This window comes from Elaeis guineensis, chromosome 2 (genome assembly GCF_000442705.2).
Source record: "Elaeis guineensis isolate ETL-2024a chromosome 2, EG11, whole genome shotgun sequence".
Classification (NCBI taxonomy): Eukaryota; Viridiplantae; Streptophyta; class Magnoliopsida; order Arecales; family Arecaceae; genus Elaeis; species Elaeis guineensis.
This window is the reverse complement of record NC_025994.2, coordinates 123,808,714-123,835,002: the sequence shown is the minus strand read 5'-3', so window position 1 is coordinate 123,835,002 and position 26,289 is coordinate 123,808,714. Positions and strand designations below refer to the sequence as shown.

The 26,289-nt window shown below is 38.1% G+C and overlaps 1 protein-coding gene and 1 non-coding gene across 2 annotated transcripts; both read left to right on the top strand.

Moving 5' to 3' along the window:
- Window positions 1–6,954: 6,954 nt before the first annotated feature.
- LOC140855398 (uncharacterized) lies at window positions 6,955–15,324 on the top strand. The gene is made up of 3 exons (XM_073251283.1): window positions 6,955–7,639; window positions 8,175–8,372; window positions 15,256–15,324. The coding sequence occupies exons 1-3, from the start codon at window positions 6,968–6,970 to the stop codon at window positions 15,322–15,324; spliced, it is 939 nt and encodes a 312-aa protein (XP_073107384.1). The 5' UTR covers window positions 6,955–6,967.
- A 5,064-nt stretch (window positions 15,325–20,388) lies between these two features.
- LOC140855902 (small nucleolar RNA R71) lies at window positions 20,389–20,494 on the top strand. The gene has a single exon (XR_012139347.1). It is a non-coding gene; the product is annotated as a small nucleolar RNA R71 (small nucleolar RNA).
- Window positions 20,495–26,289: the final 5,795 nt, after the last annotated feature.

Below are 26,289 nucleotides of genomic sequence, written 5' to 3'. Positions count from 1 at the left end.
CTTCCTCCACAAAGTTACATATCACCACTCGCGCGAATCAGAATGCTACTTGAGGTTGAAGAGAAAACGAAAGAATTTGACATTTGGCACAACCCCGACTAGCATGCATACTGCGGTGAATCCATAGATATGCCGCCATACATTCGGGACCAACGTGCACGATGATATTTCGAAGTGTTGGAGGAGCGTCATGAAAAAGGGGTGGAGAGGAAGCCTCACCCCAGTTCAAAAGCACTCCTCGTAAAAACCCATACGTTTTGGGGGCAGATGGTAAACTCGATCATCTGATCCCGGGACTTCAAGTTGAAATACGGAAGGTATTTGATACTGCTCATGCAGCATGATAATGTCTTGCTCTGTCATCTCTGATTTGAAGCTCAGTGGCGCAAAGTTAAGCTCCACGGTGGCCATCTCTCTCTCGTACAGGAAAATCACAAAAAGATGAAGAAGAGAGGAATTCACAATGAAAGGAGAAGATAACCGCAACTTTGCAAGGTCCATGTTTCATCTTATCTGAGGATTTTAAATAACCTTAGACGTAAATGGGACCGCCAAAAGTCGCACCCTGTCTGCGCATTGATTGCAGGAGACGTACATCATCAGAGGACTAGCATACACGCGACACGTGGAGACTGTAAATGGACATGATTGCTACCACTGATATGGTAGTTAATGCCAATAGCAAGCGAATCGCACTTTATGTCACTTTCGAAGAAATGCATACAAATGTGCGCCAGTTGCTCCCACGTGGAGGTAATTCGAATTCCAATCTTTTTTCAAAATCTGTATGATCGGTATGGAAATTCGCCCCATATCATTAATCTCTTGCGACTCTAATCGTAGCTAGAACCAGCTTGGATTTTCACCTTACCTTCAGCTCGGCTCGTGCCTTACTTGAAGCGTAATGCAGGCTAAGTATTCACCTGGACTATCACTCTAATTTTTGTAGTTATAGTCGGGGCCCAAGTATACATTAAAATTTTTTCACATATTTAAATAGCATGATTCATATTTATCAATAGAAGAAAATTACATCTGTTCCTATGAAGATTTTATTATAAGACCAGGGACCTCGGATCATAAAAAAAATGAAAAAAGGAAGAGAGCGTAAATCATTCTTTATGGGGATCGTCAGGACAGTCATTTGTAGGATGGTATTCCTAAGTGTAGACAATACCTTCGGTCTGGACGGCTGCATCGGTCTTGTCTGTCTCATCTGAAAAGTAGGATATCATTGTGTATCTTGACAAGTTATCCAACAACACTGCCTGCAAATTCTTATTCAGACAATCAATTTGAAGCTGCTGAATGAAGTTAGGAGGAAGGTGCATCCGAACAATGGACTTGCACTTCCCGAAGCCAGTGAAGAATGCTGTCCTGCAAGCTTAGGTTATGATTCTAGCCCCTTCTTTCTCCAGCTGCTTTCTCCTATTTCCAGCACATTTAAATAAAATCTTTTAATCTATAAATTTATTCCAGAGAAGCTTATGATTTACTTTTCTCTCTTCTAATCTTTTCTTTAGGTGCTCCACCTCCGATCCAACCTCCTGGCTTCTCAAGAACAGCTCTGGAAATGTCTGAACTCCCTTGAAAACAGAATGCCCATTTTTTCGAGGAGCTCTCTCTCCACGGCTCGTCCCCTTAGAGGTTCTGGCCTTCTTGGATAGATCCTCACTGGGGCTCCTTCGATGGTGAGTTTTCAGACGAGGAGAATCTCTTTTTACTTCAGGTATCCTCCTCAGATGCTCCAGGTCATCATGAGTCCGGTGATAGTCTCTCTCGACCTCAGACCTTTGATTCTCGAGGATTCTAATCTACTCCTTGAGACCTTCAATCTTCCTATCGTCCCTGGATTTTTGTTGCTCGAAAGCCATAATCTTTCTTTCGACCTTCCGCAGTTCTTTATCCCGACGAAAAATCAACTCCTGGGCCTCTTGAAGAGCCTCCTCAATAAAACTGAGTTCCTTGATTAGCTTGGCATTACTCCTCTCTAACTGCTCTAATCGGTACTTCAGCAGGTCAATCTCTTTCTTTTTCATTACTGAAACATCGAGATTGGAACTGACAAAGCTTGCCAAATATTAGTCCACGTGCAAGGGATCTTAAAGCATCGATGAATCACTTCTCCCCCTTTTGTTCGTCGAGGAACAGCCTCTTGACTGACAGTAAAAGATTCCTTAGATACTCCATCATGGATTGGAATTTTTCTCCTACAGATGGAGCACGAAGCGTCGGATCTAAAGATCCCACAGGAGAAGTAGATGCAAGAAGATGCCAAGCAGAAGTCGCTATCTCCAGAGATCTCTCAGTTTCTGTTGCCGTCGCCAAATCCTTCTCTAGATTGTCAACCGTATTCTCCATCCGCGATATCTCAATCGGATCCTTTTTGGAGCGTCCCTTAGTGCTCATTTCTAGTGCTGTCTCCGACGATACTGATGCGTAGTCGTTGATAGCACCAAAATAACTCTACTCACTATGTAGGTAGGATGAGTCGAGATCGTATCCTCAGGAATCTTGGGCTAAGTTGAGATTGCAAAATAAAAGAAAGAAGTATTGTTTTGATTTAAAAAATAAATTATTTTAAAATTGATGTAATTAGAAAATAAAGAGCTCGGGAGTTTTGAATTAATTTTGTACTAGTACAGTTGTATCTCTTTTTTTTTTATTTAAATAGATGCAATTAATCTTAGAAAAAATATCTATCTTTCTTCGGCACACCCCGTACCCGTAGATCACGGCGCGTCTCCGAAAAGTACTAGATAAACAACTCTTCTTTCCTCGACACTCCCCGTACCCGTAGATCACGATGCGTCTCCGAAAAGTAAAAGTTGTTCCTAATATTAATCTAAAGGAAAGCATAAATAAAAGCATATGAAAGAGAGCAAATAAAGAACTCATGATGATTTAAATAAAAAATATAATCTTTATTGCATATAAAGAAATACAAGAAAGTTTAGAACAATAAACCCACTCTGTGTCGTTACAAAATTTTTTCTCCACTCCCGAAACTGCTAGCCTAGCTGCTCATGGAGTAGTTCCTTTCTCTTTCTGTATGCAAGGCTCTAGAAGAATTTCTGAGCTCCCCCTCAAATGGGAGTACAAGAGCCTTTTTATAGGTGTTAGGAGGGAGGAGTTTTACATGATTTTCAGATGTGGGACTAAAGAAAATACTAAGGACTAAAAGATGGATGGATGAGATGGAAAGATCACAAGCAGATAAAGAAAATATAAATTCTTCTTCTTGAAGTATTTCCAAGTATTATCTTTTTTCCTTTAATTTTCAGATCCATCTGCTATCATGAGCGTCCGTCTGTCCCCACGAACCCGCCATGTCGCGCGCCCGCTGCTGCGCGCCCGATGCCACGTGCCTTTTTTATTAGAAAATTACAAAAAAAAAATTTGTTTCTTTAAAATGACGTCTATATCCTTTTTGGGTTCTTTGCATAGTATCTTCATTTTTCATAATACCATATGCATCCTTCTTTTATTTAAATTTTATTTTAAGTTCAATTTTTTTCAAACTTGAGTCTTTTTGATCTACGAATCGGACTCTTTATATCGGCGATCACCTTTACTGTAAAATATAAAAAAAATATCAAATTTTTAATAAATAAAATAAATTAAATATAATTTTTTACTTTAAATGACTTAAATTAAGTATTTATCACACCTCCCAACTTGAATTTTGCTCGTCTTCGAGTAAAATAGATATATCAGCATTGTGTACCGACTCGATCTTGAATAAAAAGTTAGGTTAGGCATCCCAAAAGGTAGATGATACCTGGTCAAACTATTAAAGAGATACTTCATTGGATTATCAATTTGACCCAATTAGTGGCAAGTATTAACTAAAAAAATTTTAAGAGCTTTTCTTTCACCAACTCCCCACTTTACTCTTTAAATCCTCTAACTTAATGTGAGAGAGGTTTATTATCTTCTTGCAATTTAGTCCTCTTATTATCCACTTTTTTTTTTAACATTGCCCACCTTTTTACGCGAACCACAACACTTACTTAGGCGAAGGAGCCCGGTTACTCAGTAGGAAACTAATATTTTTTTTTTAAATAAAAATTTTAAGAAGAATTTTTGCATACCTCGACCTTTCCACCTAATCTCTCATGAAGTAAATTTTTTATTGAGATCAGTAAGAAGAGGATTGTAGAATCACTCCTAAAATTTGGTCTAGTCTAAACCCTACCATTCATTAAGTTTTTTTAATAATTTATTCTTCAGTATCTCTAAAATTATCTTGACCGTTAATCATTCATTGATTAGGATGCCTAATTGACTCTTAATCAAAATAAAATTTGGATACATAAAACTAATTATTTCTGACCATACTCGAGGATTTGATTAATTTTCTTCCCCCCCAACTTAATCTACATTATCCTCAATGGAGTAGGAAAGCAAAGAAAATAAAAGGAGAGAGTGCACCTGGGATAATTTTACTTTGAAAGTTGAAGATAGCTTCATTGATTAATAGGCTCTTGTTCTAAATTTCTACAGTTGCAGTAAAGTAAAAAAAATATAAAATTATTGGGTTGCCTCCCAACAAGTGTTAAGTTTTACGTCTTCAGCCAGACGTCAAGTTTATTATTCATTATAAAGTGGATCACACAGGTAGATGGTGTCGATTTGTTTTTTATGTGCAATTTCATCTACATATGACTTCAGACGTTGGCCGTTTACCTTAAATATATTGCCATTCCGGGGGTCATGAATTTCAATTGCTCCATGTGGGAATATTTGTGTGACAATGAAAGGTCCATCCCATCGGGATCGAAGTTTATCGGGAAAAAAGCATAACCTGGAATTGAAAAGCCATACCTTTTGATTTAGCTCAAATAATTTTCTAGAGATATATTTGTCATGAAATACTTTGGTTCGAGCCTTGTAAATTCGTGAACTCTCGTATGCATCGTTGCGAAGTTCTTTCAGTTCACTGATTTGCAACCTTCGATTAGAACCTGCATTCTTCATGTTAAAATTAAACATTCGTATGGCCCAGAGTGCTCGATGTTCTAATTCAACCGGCAGATGGCAAGCTTTGCCATAAACTAATCGGTAGGGTGACATACCGATAGGGGTTTTAAAAGCTGTACGGTAAGCCCATAATGCATCATGTTGCTCCTAGATTGATTTTGATGACTACAAAACAGTTGGAAGGGATACAAATAAATTTTATGTGAAAAAGACCTTATGCTCTACAGGGGCAAAATCATAATTTCATCAAAACTCTGATTTGATAGCATCATCGTGTAGAACAAATGATATGTAATCTATTGGTGAAAGTTTCATGGTTTTTGGACTTATATTTTTGGAGTTATGAAGGTTTGAAGTTCATGAGTCGACTCATGAGTCAACTCATGAAACTATGAGCTGATTGGCACGCAAAGATTAGCCATGGCACGCTGGTTTTCTGGCTTGGCACGACCTGTGAGTCGACTCATGAGTCGACCCACAAGGCATGAGTCGACTCATGAGTCGACCTCTGCTGTTTTGGGCCAAGAAAATCCAGAAACCCAATCTCTGGACTTTGCAACAGAGGTCGACTCATGAGTCGACCCCTGAGGCATGAGTCGACTCATGAGTCGACTCATATGACGGGATTTGCCTGTAACGGCTAGTTTTTGGCCAGATTTGGTTGCTTTTAATGCTCACTTTTTGTGCTCTAACGGCTCTTTTTCTGCCTAGTTTGTTTTCCCTTGTCTCTTAAGGCTATAAAGGCTTCAAAAGGAGGAAAACAAAAAGGAGACATCCAAAATATCCAAGAGGCATTCAAGTGATTTGAAAAGAGAAAATCAAGAGTATTCAAGAGGGCATTCAAGTTCATTCAAGAGAGAGTTTCTCAAGCCAACTTCTCAACCTCATTTAGGAGCTCATTTACAGCCTTCAAGAAGCCAAAAAAATCAAGCTCATCAACTCCTCAAGCATTTGCTTCATCTCTCATCCACTTTGAGGAAATCCAAGAAGGGCTTCTTCATTTGAGTAAAGCGTATTTATTGTTATATTAGCTCACTTAAGGAGCTATTCTTGTACTTAATTTGTGCTCTAAACTGAGTTTATCTTGAGAGCAATTGTTTTTGTTTTGGAGGGTTTCCAAAACAAGGAAAGGTTGATCCGAACCTGAAATCGGAGTGTGTGGGTCGGCTTGTACCCGGGAAACAAGTGGACTAGCTTGGGATAGCTAGTGTCGGAGTTTCCGACGGTTGTATTCAGGTTGAATACAAAGTTTAGTGGATTGAAATTTCCAAGTAGGAGCTTGGGGAGTGGACGTAGGTGCAAGGTTGGCACCGAACCACTATAAATCATTGTGTTTGTGGCATGCTTTATTGTTTCTCTCTAACTCTCCATTATATCCTTGCATACTTGTTTTAAGTAATTAATCTCAAATCAAAGTATCTCTCTTCATTCATCAAGCTTTTGATATATAACTTTTACAAGTAATTAGTTAAGCCTAAAATTCTTTAAAACCCAATTCACCCCCCCTCTTGGGTTGCATAGCTGGGCAACAAGTGGTATCAGAGCCCGGTGCTCTAGCCCTTCTTTGATCTAACAATCAAAGAGCCAAAGATCTATGGCAACCCACGTCGGCACTTCTCTAGCCGAGGGGCAATCTACCAACCGACCTCCACTTTTCAATGGGTCTAACTACACCTATTGGAAAGCTCGGATGAAGATTTTCATACAAGCACTAGACTATGATATGTGGAGTATCATAGTGAACGGTCCACACACACCCACCAAGATAATAGATGGTGAGGAGTCAACCAAACCCGAAAGAGAATGGGATGAGGTTGATAAGAAATTGGCACAGTTAAATGCTAAAGCTATGAATGTTCTTTACTGTTCACTTGATGCAAATGAATTTAATCGCATTTCTACCTGTGCATCTGCTAAAGAAATATGGGATAGGTTAGAAGTAACACATGAGGGAACAAATCAAGTAAAGGAGTCTAAAATAAACATGCTTGTACATAAATATGAGTTATTTAAAATGGAGCATGAGGAGTCCATAACTGCTATGTTTACTCGCTTTACTGATATAATTAATGGTTTGAAGAGTCTTGGCAAATCTTATACTAACAGTGAACTTGTAAGGAAGATTCTCAGGTCATTGCCAAGAACCTGGGAAGCCAAGGTGACTGCTATCCAAGAAGCAAAGGACTTGAACACTCTACCTCTAGAAGAGCTTCTTGGATCCTTGATGACTCACGAGCTTAGCATGAAGCAACATCAAGAGGATGAAGTCAAAAAGAAGAGAACCATTGCCCTCAAATCCACAGCCTCTCCTGATGAAGAAACTGACGATACAGAAGATGAAGAACAGGATGAAGAAATGGCACTCATCACCCGAAGATTCAAGAAGTTCCTAAGAAAGAGGAAACAGGGGATGAGAAAGAGGCCTTTCACAAAAGGGGAACAAAGCAAAGAGAAAGAAAAAGATCAACCCCTTATATGCTATGAGTGCAAGAAGCCGGGGCATTTCAAATCCGAATGTCCACAATTGAAGAAAGGTCCCAAAAAGTTCAAAAAGAAGGCAATGATGGCCACATGGAGTGCGAGCGACGACTCAAGCTCCGATGAGGAGACCTCAACAGAACAAGCCAACCTGTGCCTTATGGCACACGATAATGAGGTAAATTCTGAAACCCCTAGTGATTTTACTTTTGAAGAATTGCATGAAGCCTTCAATGATTTAATTGATGAATTGAAGAAACTAGGAATGAAAAATAAAGAACTAAAACTGAAAAATCAGTCTTTAGTAAAACAAGCAGAAAATCTTTCAGTTGAAAAATCTACTTTGCTTCAAGAGAACCAAAGACTAAAGAATGATATAAATAAGCTGAAACCTATAGTAGATAAATTCACCTTAAGTTCAAACAAACTAAATATGATTCTTGAAAATCAAAAGGTCGTATATGATAAGGCCGGACTTGGCTATAACCCCTTAAAGAAACAAAAATATCTGAAAAATATTTATGTAAATTATTCAAGTAATAAGTCTACCAATACTACTTGTTTTAAATGTGGTAGAATAGGACATAAATCTTACACCTGTGCAAACATAACTGTAAAGAAAATATGGGTTCCAAAAGGAACCATCTTGACTAACCAAAAAGGACCCAAGAAAGCTTGGGTACCTAAAACAAAAACTTGATATTTGTTTGCAGGTGTGTCTAGCATCCCATGGAGAAAACAGAAAATGGTATCTGGACAGTGGATGCTCGAGACACATGACTGGTGATGAATCACAATTCATCACGCTTGATGCTAAGGATGGAGGGATGGTCACCTTTGGAGATAATGGCAAAGGAAAGATCATCGGGATAGGTAACATTGGTATCACTCCCTCCAAATATATTGAAAATGTTTTGTTAGTTAAAGGTTTAAAGCATAACTTACTTAGCATTAGTCAATTTTGTGATAAAGGGTATAAAGTAGTTTTTGAATCATCTGTTTGTATTGTGACTAGTCCTATTAATGATGGCATCAAATTTATAGGACATAGACATGGCAATGTTTATATGGTAGATCTAAATGATTTAGCCAAATTAGACATGCAATGCCTAGTATCCTTAAATGCTAAAGTTAATGAGACTAGCTGGCTTTGGCATCGTAGACTTGCTCACATTAGCATGCATTCTCTTTCAAAATTAATTAAGAAAGAATTAGTTCATGGCTTGCCTAAACTGAATTTTGAAAAAGATAGGATTTGTGATGCATGTCAACTAGGTAAGCAAACTAGAGTTTCATTTAAATCCAAAAACTTTGTTTCAACTTCTAGACCATTAGAGCTTTTGCATATGGATTTATTTGGACCAACTAGAACCACAAGTCTAGGAGGAAAACGATATGGTTTTGTAATAATAGATGATTATTCACGTTTTACTTGGGTTTTCTTTTTGGCACACAAAGATGAAACTTTTCATATTTTCACTAAATTTCATCGAAAAGTCACTAATGAAAAAGGATTTTCAATTCAAAATATTAGAAGTGATCATGGAACTGAATTTGAAAATCAAAACTTTGAAAAATTTTGTGATGAGAATGGAATCGGCCATAACTTCTCTGCTCCTGGAACACCCCAACAAAATGGGGTTGTTGAAAGGAAAAACAGAACCTTAGAAGAAATGGCCCGTACCATGCTTTGTGAAAGCAACCTTCCAAGATATTTTTGGGCGGAAGCTATTAACACAGCATGTTACATTCTAAATCGTGCTTTAATTAGACAATTTTTTAAGAAAACCCCCTATGAACTTTGGAAAGGAAGAAAACCAAATATTGCATATTTTCATGTTTTTGGTTGCCGATGTTTTGTATTAAATAATGGTAAGGAAAGACTTGGTAAATTTGATGCAAAATCAGATGAAGCAATCTTTCTGGGTTACTCCTCTACTAGTAAAGCTTTTAGAGTTTTTAATAAAAGAACTTTAGTAGTTGAGGAGTCCATTCATGTTGTCTTTGATGAATCTAACGATCTTCCTTCAAGGAAGAATGAGGGTGTTGATGATGCAGATCCATTAATAGAAGGTATGAAGGAAATCACTCTGAAAGATTCAGCCACTCCAGAGGACAAGGAACAAGAAGACAAACAAGATGAGATAAGTGAGGAAATTCAAGAACAACCTCAAGGTACAATTGACCTACCCAAGGAATGGAGGTATGTTCACAACCACCCTAAGGAGTTAATCATTGGTGATCCTATGCATGGTGTAAAAACTCGCTCTTCACTTAGAGATGTGTTTAATCATTGTGCTTTTGTATCTCATTTTGAACCTAAAACTATTGAAGAAGCTGAAAAAGATCATAATTGGATTAATGCAATGCAAGAGGAACTTAATCAATTTGAAAGAAATAATGTTTGGACTTTGGTTTCAAGACCTAAAAACTGTTCAATAATTGGCACAAAATGGGTCTTTAGAAACAAATTAGATGAGCATGGTAATGTAATTAGAAATAAAGCAAGATTGGTTGCTAAAGGATATAATCAAGAAGAAGGGATTGATTTTGATGAAACCTTTGCACCAGTAGCTAGATTAGAAGCCATTAGACTTCTACTTGCATATGCTTGCTTTATGAAATTCAAATTGTTTCAAATGGATGTTAAAAGTGCATTTTTAAATGGATTTATTGCTGAAGAAGTTTATGTAGAACAACCCCCTGGATTTGAAAATCATGCCTTTCCTAATCATGTCTTTAAATTAAATAAGGCATTATATGGATTAAAACAAGCACCTAGAGCATGGTATGATAGACTAAGCAAATTTTTACTAAGTAATGGTTTTTCAAGAGGTAATGTAGATACAACCCTCTTTATCAAAAGAAATCAAAATGATATGTTAGTTATACAAATTTATGTTGATGACATAATCTTTGGGTCTACTAATGAATCCCTTTGTCAAGACTTTGCTAAGCTTATGCAGGGAGAGTTCGAGATGAGCATGATGGGAGAACTCACCTTCTTCCTCGGACTCCAGATTAAACAATCAAGAGAGGGAATCTCCATCACCCAAAGCAAGTACACCAAGGAACTACTCAAAAGATTTGGAATGGAGAACTCCAAACCCATTGGCACACCAATGAGTCCCTCATGTAAGCTTGACAAGGATGATGAAGGTAAATGTGTAGACTTAAAATACTATAGAGGCATGATTGGATCATTATTATATTTAACTGCAAGTAGGCCTGATATCATGTTTAGTGTTTGTTTATGTGCTAGATATCAATCTAATCCTAAAGAATCTCATTTGAATGCTGTTAAAAGAATCCTTAGATACTTAAATGGTACTCAAACTTTAGGGTTATGGTACTCTAAGGACTCACAAATAGATTTACTAGGATATTCTGATGCTGACTTTGCTGGATGTAAACTAGATAGAAAAAGCACAAGTGGAACTTGTCAATTTCTTGGAGTTAACCTAATCTCATGGTTTAGCAAGAAACAAAATTCGGTAGCACTGTCTACGGCTGAGGCCGAATACATTGCAGCCGGAAGTTGTTGTGCTCAAATCTTGTGGATTAAGCAACAACTTGAAGACTTTGGAATTAAACTTAATGAAACACCAATAAGATGTGACAACACAAGTGCCATAAATCTATCTAAAAATCCTATTCAACACTCAAGATCCAAACATATTGAAATAAGACATCACTTCATAAGAGAACATGTTCAAAACAAAAATATAATTCTTGAATATGTTTGCACCGAAAATCAATTAGCTGATATCTTTACAAAGGCCCTTAGTGAGGATAGATTCTGTGAAATTAGGAGAAATCTAGGAATTCTTGATCCATTTGCCTGAATTATTCTTCAAATTCCAATGATTTATGGTCAAAATCTCCTAAGACCTCAATTTCCAACACCTTTCTTGGTCCCAAAAGCTCAAGTTTTTCATTCTAAAAACTCATCTTAGAGCTAAACTCCTTCTCCCCATAATTCAAATTTTTCTGGAATTTATTCACATTTTTCCTGATTTTCTGAACTTCATGAGTCGACCCCCATGAGTCGACTCAATGGCAAACTTGTAATTCCCAGCAACTTCCAATGGGCTGAAGGGTTTATATGTTGAATTACTGTTCGTGAGCCGACCCTCACGCTCGTCTTCCTCCTTCGGAAATCCATTCTCCCTTCTCTCATTTGCTCCATTTCCTAGGCTTGAGCTAGTGGAACTCCTCCCGCCTCCTCTCCACCGCAAATAGCCACTCCGGGAAAGGTTCTTTTGTGACCTCTTCCCTTGTTCTTCACGGTTGGAGCGTGCCCTAGCACTCCACCGTCCCTCTCAAATCCACTCATTCTCTCCTCCAAAACCTCAAATCACTCTCTTATAATCCTTCCTCCACTCCTTCACTTGCTCCTCAAGTCTCCTCGTCTGCTATTGAAGAAGGTATGGCACCAAAAATGAAACTTCCCCAAAGGAGAAAGTCTGTCCGGGAACTTGAAGAAAGTGTCAGAAGGAAAAGACAAGCGGCACAGTCCACCTCTGCTCCCGTTCCAGATTCAGTTCAAGGTCCTTCACTGTCTTCTCAAACTCCCAGTAAGAACCCTCTCTCAGATAGAAAAGTAGAAACCGGGAAAAACATTGACTTCCGGTTCTTTGAAAGTGAGGGATTTTCTTTAGCAAGTAAGATCAAAACTCAGGGATGGAGCTTTTACTGTTCACTCAAAGAAGTCACCCTTGTTGACCTTGTTAGGGAGTTTTATCAGAATCTTATTTATGGAAATGGGTCTGTAACTTCAACTGTGAAAGGGGTTGATATCTGTCTGGATCCTGTCATTTTAGGGGAGATTTTACACTTACCTAGTGAAGGTTATGCATACATGGAACTCCCCGTGAAAGAAGAAGGTATAAGTGTTATATTTGGAGGATCCTACCAAGGGAATTTGAATAAACTAGAGGCCAAGATTTTACCTATAGAAATGAGAATCTTACATCAAATGGTCACAAAACTTTTCTTCCCTAGGAGTGGTAGGCACGATCTTCTGTCAGGCAGGGACATATGCATTATGTTTCACATTATCACAGAAATCCCCCTAAACCTCCCAGCACTTATGATAGAGGCCATGAGAGAGACTCTAAACAGATCTAAGGCACATTTGCCTTATGGTATGGCCCTGACTAGAGTTTTCAGGAGGTTTGGAGTTAGTTGTGAGGGGGAGGCTCCCACCAAACTGTCTCATGTTGATACCTTCAACCTACACACCTTGCATCGAATGGGGTTCACAAAAAGTGGTGGTGGTTGGATCAGGGGAGCTGAGGAAAGAACAGAAGAAAGAGCAGAAGAGAGAGCAGAAGAAAGAGCTGAGGATACAGCAGAAGTCAGAGCTGAAGAAGAAGAAGGTCCATCATCTCCTGTTCATGGCTTCAGGGCAGCTTCACCAGATATACAGTTCTTTCCGGATCCAGAGGCTGGCCCTTCTGAGTTTACCAGGATACCCACACCCGTGCATCAGCCAGAGAGCAGAGCACCTCCGCCAGAGTTCACACTGTCCGATTATCAGATTGAGCGGATTGCACAGCGTATGGTCTCTTTGATGTCGAGTCAGATGAGCAGTACTTCATTTGTACCAGGGGCTACTTCTACTGATCAGACTTTGACTCTCCACATCTCCACAGTATATCAGATGATGGCAGATCAGTCCATGAGGATTCAGCAGCTTGAGGACACTGTTCTGAGATTGACTGGCAGAGTTCTCGAGTTACAGGGGCAGGTCTTCGATTTGGCACACCCTCAGCCTCAGGAGTCTACGATTGAGGTCACTGATCTCACTGCAGAGGCCGGCAGACTCAGAGGAGCTCTTGAGGGCGGTTATGAGTTACTGAGGAAGGAGATCAGAGGATCAAGTGAGCAAGCTACTACTCAGTTCACTGCACTTCTCCAGGCTGTCTCCAGGGCACTGACTGTACTTGACTCCATCAGACTTACCCTTTCAGTTCAGTCCCTAGCTTCTCAGCGTTCTCAGCCACCCAGTTCCTCCCGTTCGCCTGCTCGTGCCAGTTCTTCCTCTCGTGCCAGAGGCAGACGGGGTCGAGGACGCATCTCAGATCCAGATCCATCTGATCCTTATCACATTTCTGATGATTCTGATCATTGATCATTTCTAGATCCTAGGTCTTAGTGTTTAGTCCTCTCTAGGATCTGTATTTTTGGGGCCATGTATTGACATGAGCTAGTTGACTTTGTATGTTACTTTTTATGTTACAATCTATGTACTGCAGCAATTATGGCTTTACCTTTGGAATGATGATTATCTTACTTTGGTTATATATTCTCTTTTGTGAAATATTGTCTTCTCTTTATGGTATTATCATTTTATGTTTGCTGTTAATAGTTGCTTCATTAAGGGGGAGCAAACCCTACAAGAAGAGAAATTAAAGAATGCTTCAGAAAAAGGACTTAACCTTGTTTGATGATGTCAAAAAGGGGGAGAAATTAAACACAAAGAAAGCAAACACTACAAATTATGAGAAATTAATACATTGACAATTTTAAGTACAAATGCTTAATATACTGCAAATAAGTACCTTTTAAAATTACTCACCTTTTAAAATTACTCATACTCTGATTTGCTGTAAACCATTGAATATGCTTTGATAGGCTTTCAAATTCTAAACCCACTCTGATATATTGAATACATTGCTCTAATACTTTGACAATTTTTTTTACTACTCCGATACATTACTCAATTTTACTCTGATACATTGAAAAACTATTTTTATTACTCTGATACTTTGCAAAATTTTTCTCTGATACTTTGTAAAATTGTTTTCCCTACACTGATACATTGCAGGATTTTCATTTCTCTTGCTCTGATACATCTTAAACTTAAATGCTCTAATACTCTTTCCAAATCAACTATTCAATATGCTTTGGCACACATGACTAGTTTTGAAAATTGAGAAAATTTTTCAAAATACAGTTTGCTCTGATAATAAAATCAAATTTTCTGCTCTAACACCAAAACAATTATCCAATGAGCATATCTTCCAATCTTTAAGCAAATGGGCAAACTACTTTTGCATATAACCATTTGTTTCACATACCAAAAGAATCATACTCTTTTCAAGCATATGCACCTAAAATGCAATCTTTTGAAATTCATGATTCATACAAATGCCTTTGTTCAAATATTTTGTCATCATCAAAAAGGGGGAGATTGTTGCTCCTAGATTGATTTTGATGACTACAAAACAGTTGGAAGGGATACAAATAAATTTTATGTGAAAAAGACCTTATGCTCTACAGGGGCAAAATCGTAATTTCATCAAAACTCTGATTTGATAGCATCATCGTGTAGAACAAATGATATGTAATCTATTGGTGAAAGTTTCATGGTTTTTGGACTTATATTTTTGGAGTTATGAAGGTTTGAAGTTCATGAGTCGACTCATGAGTCAACTCATGAAACTATGAGCTGATTGGCACGCAAAGATTAGCCATGGCACGCTGGTTTTCTGGCTTGGCACGACCTGTGAGTCGACTCATGAGTCGACCCACAAGGCATGAGTCGACTCATGAGTCGACCTCTGCTGTTTTGGGCCAAGAAAATCCAGAAACCCAATCTCTGGACTTTGCAACAGAGGTCGACTCATGAGTCGACCCCTGAGGCATGAGTCGACTCATGAGTCGACTCATATGACGGGATTTGCCTGTAACGGCTAGTTTTTGGCCAGATTTGGTTGCTTTTAATGCTCACTTTTTGTGCTCTAACGGCTCTTTTTCTGTCTAGTTTGTTTTCCCTTGTCTCTTAAGGCTATAAAGGCTTCAAAAGGAGGAAAACAAAAAGGAGACATCCAAAATATCCAAGAGGCATTCAAGTGATTTGAAAAGAGAAAATCAAGAGTATTCAAGAGGGCATTCAAGTTCATTCAAGAGAGAGTTTCTCAAGCCAACTTCTCAACCTCATTTAAGAGCTCATTTACAGCCTTCAAGAAGCCAAAAAAATCAAGCTCATCAACTCCTCAAGCATTTGCTTCATCTCTCATCCACTTTGAGGAAATCCAAGAAGGGCTTCTTCATTTGAGTAAAGCGTATTTATTGTTATATTAGCTCACTTAAGGAGCTATTCTTGTACTTAATTTGTGCTCTAAACTGAGTTTATCTTGAGAGCAATTGTTTTTGTTTTGGAGGGTTTCCAAAACAAGGAAAGGTTGATCCGAATCTGAAATCGGAGTGTGTGGGTCGGCTTGTACCCGGGAAACAAGTGGACTAGCTTGGGATAGCTAGTGTCGGAGTTTCCGACGGTTGTATTCAGGTTGAATACAAAGTTTAGTGGATTGAAATTCCCAAGTAGGAGCTTGGGGAGTGGACGTAGGTGCAAGGTTGGCACCGAACCACTATAAATCATTGTGTTTGTGGCATGCTTTATTGTTTCTCTCTAACTCTCCATTATATCCTTGCATACTTGTTTTAAGTAATTAATCTCAAATCAAAGTATCTCTCTTCATTCATCAAGCTTTTGATATATAACTTTTACAAGTAATTAGTTAAGCCTAAAATTCTTTAAAACCCAATTCACCCCCCCTCTTGGGTTGCATAGCTGGGCAACACATCATCTAACCGAAGAGACCAATTATTTCTATCGGGCCTGATCGTCTTTTCTAAGATATATTTAATCTCCCTATTTGACACCTCTACCTGACCATTAGTTTGGGGATGATATGGTGTGGCCACTTAATGTGTAATATTATATTTTTTCATAAGTGCTTCAAAATATTTATTCATAAAATGAGTCCCCCCATCACTAATGATCACCCTTGGGAAGCCAAATCGACTAATGATGTTTCGTTGGATAAAACTAGTTACAACTTTATTATCATTAGTCCGTGTAGCTATTGCCTTCACCCATTTTGACACGTAATCAACTGCCACCAGAATATATTCGAATCCAAACGAGACTGGAAAAGGTCCCATGAAATCAATCCCTCAAACATCGAAGATTTCTACTACTAAAATGGGGGTCAGCGGCATCATATCCTTCTTGGATAAATTTTCTGTTTGCTGACATTGCAGACAACTTCGGCCAAATTCATATGCATCCTTGAAAAACGTTGGCCAATAAAACCCACTCTGCAGCACTTTTGCTGCAGTTTTTCTTCCACTAAAATGTCTCCCACATGCCGAAGAATGGCAAAAAGTGAGAATGCTTTAGAATTCACTTTCAGGGACACAACGGCGAATAATTTGGTCAGGACAGTATTTGAATAGTTCAGGTTCCTCCCAGAAATAATGTTTAATTAGCAAAAAAAATTGATCCTTTTCTTGTTTTGTCCAGTAAGAAGGTACTTATCCTGTTGACAAGTAATTGATAATATGGGCAAACCATGGAGGACGGCTAGAGAAGATTGCGAAAAGTTGTTCGTCAGAAAATTTCTCTTTGACCTCATCTATGCCCATCGTGTGTTCAACTAAGATCCTGGAGATGTAATCAGCTACCACATTCTCGGAACCCTTCTTATCTCGGATTTTCAGATCAAATTCTTGTAAAAAAAGGATCCATCTGATCAAATGCGGTTTAGTATCTTTCTTTGAGAGGAGATATTTCAGAGCCGCATGATCAGAGTAAACTAAAACCTTAGACCCTAACAGATATGAACGAAATTTTTCAAGGATGAACACTACTGCTAGTAGCTCTTTTTCTGTTGTGGTGTAATTTAATTGGGCATCGAAAAGAGTCTTGCTAGCATAATAAATCACATGTGGCTCCTTATTAATTTTTTGGCCTAAAACGGCACCTATTGCAAAGTCAGAGGCATCACACATAATCTCAAATGGAATGGATCAGTCAGGGGGTTTTATTATAGGTGCTGTTGTCAGGACTGTTCGTAATGTGTTGAATGCTTTCAAACAGTCTTCGTCAAAGACAAATGGTGTGTCCTTGACCAACAGATTGCACAAGAGTCTTGAAATCTTGCTAAAGTCTTTGATGAAGCGTCTATAAAATCCGGCATGACCTAAGAAGGATCATATTTGTCGGACCGAAATAGGGGGTGGTAGTTTTGAAATGACCTCAACTTTGGCTTTATCTACCTCGATTCTTCTTTCAGAAATAATATGTCCTAATACAATTCCTTTCCACATCATAAAATGGCTCTTTTCCCAACTTAGGACGAGATTTGTCTCCATACACCGTTTAAGAACTTTGGAAAGATTATGGAGACAATCCTCAAAGGTGGTTCTAAATACAGAAAAATCATCCATAAAAACTTCAACACATTTGTCCACCATATCCGAAAAAATGGCTAGTATGCACCGTTGAAATGTAGCGGGTGCATTGCAGAGCCCGAATGGCATACGCCGAAAAGCGAAGGTGCCATAGGGGCAGGTGAAAGTAGTCTTTTCTTGATCATCCAAAAATACAGGTACTTGATTGTATCCTGAATAACCATCAAGAAAATAGAAGAAACTTTGTCCTGCTAACCGTTCTAAGATTTGGTCGATGAAGGGCAATGAAAAATGGTCCTTCCTAGTAACGATATTTAGTTTTCTATAATCTATGCATACTCGCCATCCAGATGATATGCGAGTGGGAAGCAGTTCACCTTCTTCGTTCTCAACCACAGTAATACTTGATTTCTTAGGTACTATTTGAGTGGGACTGACCCATTTACTATCGGATATGGGGTAGATGATTCCAGCATGTAACCACTTTACCACCTCTTTCTTTACTACTTCACGCATGTTTGGGTTCAATCTCCTCTGCATATCTCGTTGAGGTTTGACATTTACCTCAAAATGAATATGGTGCATGCAAATGGAGGGGTCAATTCTTTTTAAATCGGCAATGGACCAACCGATAGCCTCTTTGTGTTCTTTCAGAATACCAACCAATTGTGCTTCCTGATTAGGGGTCAAGTCTGATGCAATGATTGTCGGGAGGGTGTCATTGGATCTTAGAAATACATACTTGAGCGTAGCAGAAAGGGGTTTCAATTCTAACGTAGGTGGTGATTCTAAAGATGGGACTATTGGTGTACTGGCTAATATGGGCAATGGCTTATACTTGATTGTCCATAGAGGAGTGGTTTTATCGTGTGGTGTATCCAACAAGGTATTAACTTCTTTCATATATCCCTCAAAGTCATACACTCCAAAGTGAGCCAAGCAAGTATCTAAGGGGTCTGGTGCTAGAATTGTGGGTGTTGCATCTTCTATAATGTCTTCTAGTGTATCTACTTCAAAGCAACTATCCATTGATGTCCTTGGGAAGCACCAAACACATTCAGTCTCAGTTTTTTATTCCTAAACGATACGTCCATGACTCCTGTCCTACAATTAATGCATGCATTTGCCGTAGCTAGAAAGGGTCATCCTAAGATAATGAGAATTTGTCTTGGGTTGCCACTTAGTTTCATGTCGAGAATCAGAAAATCAATTGGAAAGTAAAACTCATCTACCTTGACCAAGACATCCTCAAGCATTCCACGTGGTTTCTTAATTGATCTGTCGGCTAATTGCAGTGTGACTGATGTGGGTTTCAGTTCTCCGAATCCAAAAAGTTCATACACCGAACTAGATAAAAGATTCACACTTGCCCCTAAGTCCAGAAGAGCTTTTTCAATGTGATAATCTCCTATAACACAGGAAATGATGGGGACTCCTGGGTTCTTAAGCTTTGGAGGAGTGGCATGCTGGAAGACATAACTAGCCTGTTCAATGAGGCATACTTTCTTTGGAATTTATGATCTAGATTTACGTTTTTGGGTGCACAAATCCTTCAAAAATTTGACATAAGCAGGGACCTGTTTGATTGCGTCTAGAAGGAGAAGATTAATTTGGACTTGCTTAAACAATTCCAACATCTTATCAAGTCTTCCTCCCTTCTTATCTGCAGGAATAGGGGCTTTCAGGGCATCCAAAAATGGAGCTTTAGGCAAGTAAGATGATTCCGGTGCAGTTGGTTCATTCTCTATTTTAAGGTCCTCCTTGTTCTTGGGTGATTTGGCTTCGGTTAGAGGTTTAGGATCGGTCTCATTGATTTTACTAGTGTGTTCAATGACCTTCTCACTTCTCAGAGTCATGATTGATTTGGCATGTTCAGAAAAAGCTTCTGGGATATTAGAGCTCTCAATCACAAATTATCCTTTTGGATTGCTCTCGGATTGGTTAGGTAATTTTTCTCCTTCCCTCCTACTGAATGCAGTCGCTAGTTGACCTATTTGGGTCTTTAGCTTAGCAATGGATTGTGTGTGGGAGTTAAGGGTCTGAGTGTTGACTTCTAATCATTCTAGTGCTTTCAGAATTTTTTTCTCAAAAGCTGAGCTGTGACCAGTAGTAGATGGTTGAGGAGCATTTTGAAATTGATGGTATGGTCCATGCCTATATGTTAGGTCCTAATATTGAGGTCGAGGTGCGGCAGGGCTAACCACTGGTTGTGGTCTCCAGGAAAAATTTGGATGGTTTCTCCAGCTGGGGTTATAAGTGTTCGAATATGGATCGTTTTCTGGTCTGCGAGCTTGTTGGACTTGAGCTTACTGAACCTGCTCGTGTATAAACTCAGAAAATTAAGGTGCGGTTGAGCATTCACTAACAAAATGGTTCGAACTTGCACACAATGCACAAACTTCTTGGATTGGATTAGGTGGAATCGGGGATTGTCCAGTATTTAGAAGATGGTCTAATTTTTGGGACAGTTCATCTATCTTACTGTGGATATCCATGATGTTTCCAATCTGATAAATTCCACTTCTTTTTTGTTGAAGCATGGGTTGTTCTCTAGAGGTGACAGACATATGATGTAGAGAATTCTCACTAAGTGCTTCAAAGAGCTGCCAGGCTTCATCCTCACTCTTTAGCATGAATGTCCCACTACATGATGCATCAACCATTTGTCGGTGTTTCTCCGATAGACCATCATAAAAATACTGACAAAGTTGCCATTTAGGGACAGCATGGTGTGGACATTTACGAATGAGGTCCCTTAACCTTTCTTATGTCTCATGAAAAAGTTCGCCCTCCATTTGGAAAAAACTAGTGATAGCTTTTCTAATTTGATTTATTTTTCCAATTGAAAAGTATTTCTTGAGAAATTCTCTCTGAAGATGATCCCAAGTTGAAATGGTTATAGAGTCTAAGGAATTTAACCAATGCTTGACTTTATCCTTAAGTGAGAAAGAGAACAGTTTCAACCTAAGGGCATCATCGGAGAAGTTTTGGATTTTTATTGCGGAATAAATTTCAAGAAATTCATCCAAGTGTTTGTATGGGTCCTCGTTACTAAGTCCATAAAATGATGGCAACATTTGAATAATACTAGACTTAATCTCATATTGGGTAGCTTCTACTGGAGGTGCTTGAATGCTTGGAGAGTAGGTATACGAGGATGGAGTAAAATATTCTCTCAATGGGCATAGAGGATTAGCCTCACCAGGTGCAGCCATGTTTCTAACTTGGATAGTCCTAAGAGTCTTTTCTAATTCTTCATCTAATGGTTGCAAGTCGGGTTTTAGTGATCGTCGATCTAACATGCAACTAAAAGGTCTATGTAGGACTATCCTAGTCTGTTAAGGATTATTTTATTTTATTTTTATTATTATTTTTTTAAGAGGAGAGGAGAAGAGAGAAAAGAGTTCTAAAGAAGATATCCTAAGAAGTCCTAAAATTAATAGAAGAATTAGTTGTGGTTAGATTTTAATTACAATCAAGTTAGCACGCAGTGGACTCTCTATCCTAAAGTTACCCTAGTTCTAGACAGTTCCTAACTGTAGTTAGCCTTCAAGCCCTCCAAGTCGGAGCTTGACCAACCAACTGGCCAGATAAGTGTAAGGTCGATAGGAGTTCCTCCGTTACTTTCCTTAGACACCAATTGAATTGGTCAGATCAGCGAACGGAACCAATTAAAAACCACCTTCCTTTGGGCCCAGTCATCCCGCAAACCACTTGCCTAGACACCAGCTAGCTGACCAAGTCTAACCTGGTTCAACTCTCAGGGTCACTTATCCTAATGAGCTAGAAATCCTTAAGGGTCAATGTCTAATTAATTTTAGATTAAAGTCTAGGTTATGCAAATGCAAGGGAGTGATTTGTGGACCAAGGAAGGGTGATCAAATCCCCACCTTATTTTAGTTAATGGGTTGCGCCCTTAAAGTTAATTATGGAGATGCAATGCAAAGAAACAAGGTGTCCAATCAAGTTAGAAATTTTTATATTTGAGGTTACGCTATTTTAGTTAAGTATTATGAAATATCAGTGACTTTTTTTTTAATTCAACTGTGCCAAGATCTCCGGCAACGACGTCAAAATTTGATGCGTAGTCGTTGATAGCACCAAAAATAACTCTACTCACTACGTAGGTAGGATGAGTCGAGATCGTATCCTCAGAGATCTTGGGCTAAGTTGAGATTACAAAATAAAAGAAAGAAGTGTTGTTTTGATTTAGAAAATAAATTATCTTAAAATTGATGTAATTAGAAAATAAAGAGCTCGGGAGTTTTGAATTAATTTTGCACTAGTAGAGTTGTATCTCTTTTTTTTTATTTAAATGGATGCGATTAATCTTAGAAAAAATATCTATCTTTCTTCGGCACACCCCATACCCGTAGATCACGGTGCGTCTCTGGAAAGTACTAAGTAAACAACTCTTCTTTCTTCGGCACATCCCGTACCCGTAGATCACGGTGCATCTCCGAAAAGTAAAAGTTATTTCTAATATTAATCTAACAGGAAAGCATAAATAAAAGCATATGAAAGAGAGCAAATAAAGAACTCATGACGATTTAAATAAAAAGCATAATCTTTATTGCATATAAAGAAATACAAGAAAGTTTAGAACAATAAACCCACTCTGTGTCGTTACAAAATTTCTTCTCTACTCCCGAGACTGCTAGCCTAGCTGCTCATGGAGTAGTCCCTTTCTCTTTCTCTATGCAAGGCTCTAGAAGAATTTCTGGGCTCCCCCTCAAATGGGAGTACAAGAGCCTTTTTATAGGTGTTAAGAGGGAGGATTTTTACATGGTTTTCAGATGTAGGACTAAAGAAAATACTAAGGATTAAAAGATGAATGGATGAGATGGAAAGATCACAAGCAGATAAAGAAAATACAAATTCTTCCTCTTGAAGTATTTCCAAGTATTATCTTTTTTTCTTTAATTTTCAGATCCATCTGCTATCATGAACGTCCATCTGTCCCCACGAACCCACCATGCCGCACGCCCGCTGCCGCGCGCCCGATGCCACGTGCCTTTTTGATTAGAAAATTATAAAAAAAAATTTTTGTTTCTTTAAAATGATGTCTATATCCTTTTTGAGTTCCTTGCATAGTATCTTCATTTTCTATAATACCGTATGCATCCTTCTTTTATTTAAATTTTGTTTTAAGTCCAATTTTCTTCAAACTTGAATCTTTTTGATTTGCGAATCGGACTCTTTGTATCGGCGATCACCTTTCCTGTAAAACATAAAAAGAAGCATCAAATTCTTAATAAATAAAATAAATTAAATATAATTTTCTGTTTTAGATGACTTAAATTAAGTGTTTATCAGATACCCCGTTGATCGAAATTTTTTCTGGAGAATCTTACACTAGGGCTTCCGATGGCAGGGATGTGGGCTCAATGGTGGGAGCAGTATATTCTTCTTTTCTGACCGTGGATTTCATCTCTGCGATTGAAACCACAACCTGTCTTCTACGAGCCAGAATCTGCTCAAGTCTCTTCATGCATTGCAAATTCATCCTGCCTCAAGAAATCATGATGAGAAACCAGCACAAAAGAAGACCTGTGGATACCCGTGCCTTCAAAGCACGAATTGAAAAGAGAAAGAAAATGAAAAACCACCGCAAAATAGTGAAAACCTCGAGGGGACCATTGTCTGAGTGGTCCCATAAATTACACCTATCCGTGTCGATCGTATCAGGCTGACGTCACGAATATTAAATATAGAAGACAGGCGTGAGGCCAGAAATGCATGGCATCGGATCTGAGACACTTTTGGAGTACTTCTTTCGTCTGATTCTCAGACTCGGGAGTAGGGGGTAGTGTTACGGTGGTTACCGTGAGCACATCGGATCGGCACTACATCACAAAAAATTTTAGGCTCTCGGATCATCAACACGACTGCTGGCTGCCGTATGAATCAAGGAGTCCATCTTCCTGCTGAGTTGAGGCATCTGCAAAGTCCAACCTGTGCATGAGCTGCCTCAGCCGACTTATCCCTTCATCGTGTAAAATAGCTATCCATCCCAAATAGATAAGATTTGGCATAACAGTCTCTCCTAATCTCGCGGAAGTGATTAAGGGCTAAATTATCTCACCCACTATGACAATTTCAATGGTCTGGTAACCTCAGGATCATACGATCTTACAACTAACAACCCAGCTGTCCAATATCCTTCTATATAAACAACCAGAGTCCCAAAGACCAGATAAGTCCAATCTCTCTCAAAGAACCCGTTACTGCTCTTTTGTTCTTTGCTTGTCTGATTTGAGTGTCGGAGGATCCTCGTCGGAGCCACAACATCTGGTTTGAAACTTATTTTGCAGGTCACTCCAGCACCAGTATTTTTACACGAAGATCAGGTGTCCGTCATCCGATCTCGATCGATTTAAGCAACAACAAAAGCCTTGATGAGGCCTCTGTGGCTAAGATACTTGATCCAAGGTTTTTAATTTTTTTGCTTAGATCTAGATGGACAAACTAAGAACTCACTGTAATACAGGTGTCTTGTTGCTTCTACCCTTCTTCTATTTTCGCTTTCGGTTCCATCAACCCCTCTTCTCTCTCCACCCACTACTGTCCCCACTCCTTGGCCCCAGCCCCTACTTCACCCTCTATTGCACCGGCCCAACCACCAGCCCAACCCTATCTCCCTCTCAGCCCCCACCCTATCCAAAGGCTCCCTTGATTGTCATGGCCACACTACCCTCCTCTCCATCCATCACTTCTCCACTGCCCTCCCCTTCTTTGGTGGCACCTCAGGGGGGCCATGTCAGCCATCTTTGAGTGCTTCATGCAGCGAGTTATCAAGGCTATCATCTTCTTGCAACAGTAGGTCCACACCCTAGATGGGTGGGAACGGTCTTTGCCCAGCACCTTCTCTTCAATCTTGTCGTCGAGTATTGCTTTCTCGGTGGTTCTTCTCCAATAAATGCTTGGCGTAGATTAAGCCAAATAAGCCATGTACCAAGTGTTGGATGGGAAATCACGAGTTTGGGCCTTCTTTTATGGTCCAGACGCCAATGAAGAACCCTGGCATGTTGGAAGGTCCAAACTACTTATCTTATTGACCAGACTAGCAAGCCTAATCGATTCATTTGATTCTTTCAGATTTGATTGAGTGCTTATCATTTTTTGAAATATTTTAGATCGGACCGGATGGACGATCAATTCCCAATTAAACCAATTGAATCGGCCAGTCCGGCATGATTTTAGAAACATTGATAACTAGATTATTGATAGATCACCCATTATACCATTAATTATGATTAAATTCTTATTTTATGAAGCATATGGGGGGAAAAAACTAGTCGTGAAGAGAACTAACTAGAGGGGAAAAAAAATTAGTTCCCATTTCATCCTATCGCTAATTGAAGCGTCACACTCAGAGAAGCAAAAGATGAAATCCATTCTCAATTGAACTATAAATTCCTTATTTTAATTATTACTCGATTTCTTTAGCCTTATCAAATCAAGGATGGATCCAGGACTATAGGTGTCAATTTCAACACCGAGCCACCGGCTGGCTAGTCACCATCTACCAAACGGGACCCTCCTACATAGGACGAGTGAGCTGTGGTGGTAATCGAAACGAGTGACTTGCAAAATAAAAGAAAGAATATCTGCAGATCCCTGAGCATATTTAAAATTACGTATAGAGGTATAGACTGCAACTTGTTTGCAGTCTCTGCACGAAGCATCTGCTGACCCGTTTAGTTGACCAAAAATGGAGGGAGAAAGAGTTAGTTTCTGAAAAAATTAAAAAAAAAAATTATGTGATTAAAGTTTTAAAAAAATATATTTTTTTTTTGAATTTTTTTTTTCATATTTTATGAAAAATAAAAATTTATGAGAAAGATGAGTTTTGACATTTTTTATGGAATGAAAAATGGTGATTTTTTTTTTCAAAATATTTTTTTAAAATTTATGATTAAAATTTTATAAAATATTAATAGATAGTTACGATGAAATATTAGATAATGATATAATATTATATTAATATTATCTTAATATTTATATAACTATAATATTAATATTAAAATATATATTATATTTTAATATATATATATTAATATAATATTTTTATTAATATAATATTTATATTAATATAATATTATATGTAATATCTATTTTATTAAATTTATTATAATAAAATATTAATATATATTAGTATTATGTTAACATAATAAATTATCATGATGTAATGTTATATTATAACGTATTAATATTATATTTTATATTAATATGAATATAATATTAATATTTATATAAAATTTAAAAATAAAAAGATATGATGTTATATTTATTAAAAATATAATAAATATTTTATATGGTAAACTAGACAAAAATCTTCATTTTATGTTTCAAATTAAAAGTAGCTCCCCACTTGAGTTTAAATTAAAAATAGCTCTCCATTTCGAATATAAATTAAAAGCAACTCTCCATTTCTAGCTAAAATAACCGTTATACTCTTATACCCTCATACGGTTATACAATAAGATAGTATTATTTTACAATAACGCAGTACTAATTTCTAATATCACAGTATTATTTTATAATACATATCGCAGTACTGATTTATAATAAGGCAGTACTATTTTCTAATATCACAGTATTGTTTTATAATACGGCAGT

What these genes read in the sequence shown, in the direction of transcription:
- LOC140855398 (XM_073251283.1), top strand. Translation starts at nt 6,968, where the DNA reads ATGCTTGTACATAAATATGAGTTATTTAAAATGGAGCATGAGGAGTCC. An exon ending in TTATGGCACACGATAATGAG is followed by an intron (nt 7,640 to 8,174) that starts GTAAATTCTGAA and finishes ATTTGTTTGCAG; the next exon opens with GTGTGTCTAGCATCCCATGG. An exon ending in CCTCCAAATATATTGAAAAT is followed by an intron (nt 8,373 to 15,255) that starts GTTTTGTTAGTT and finishes TTGTCTCTTAAG; the next exon opens with GCTATAAAGGCTTCAAAAGG.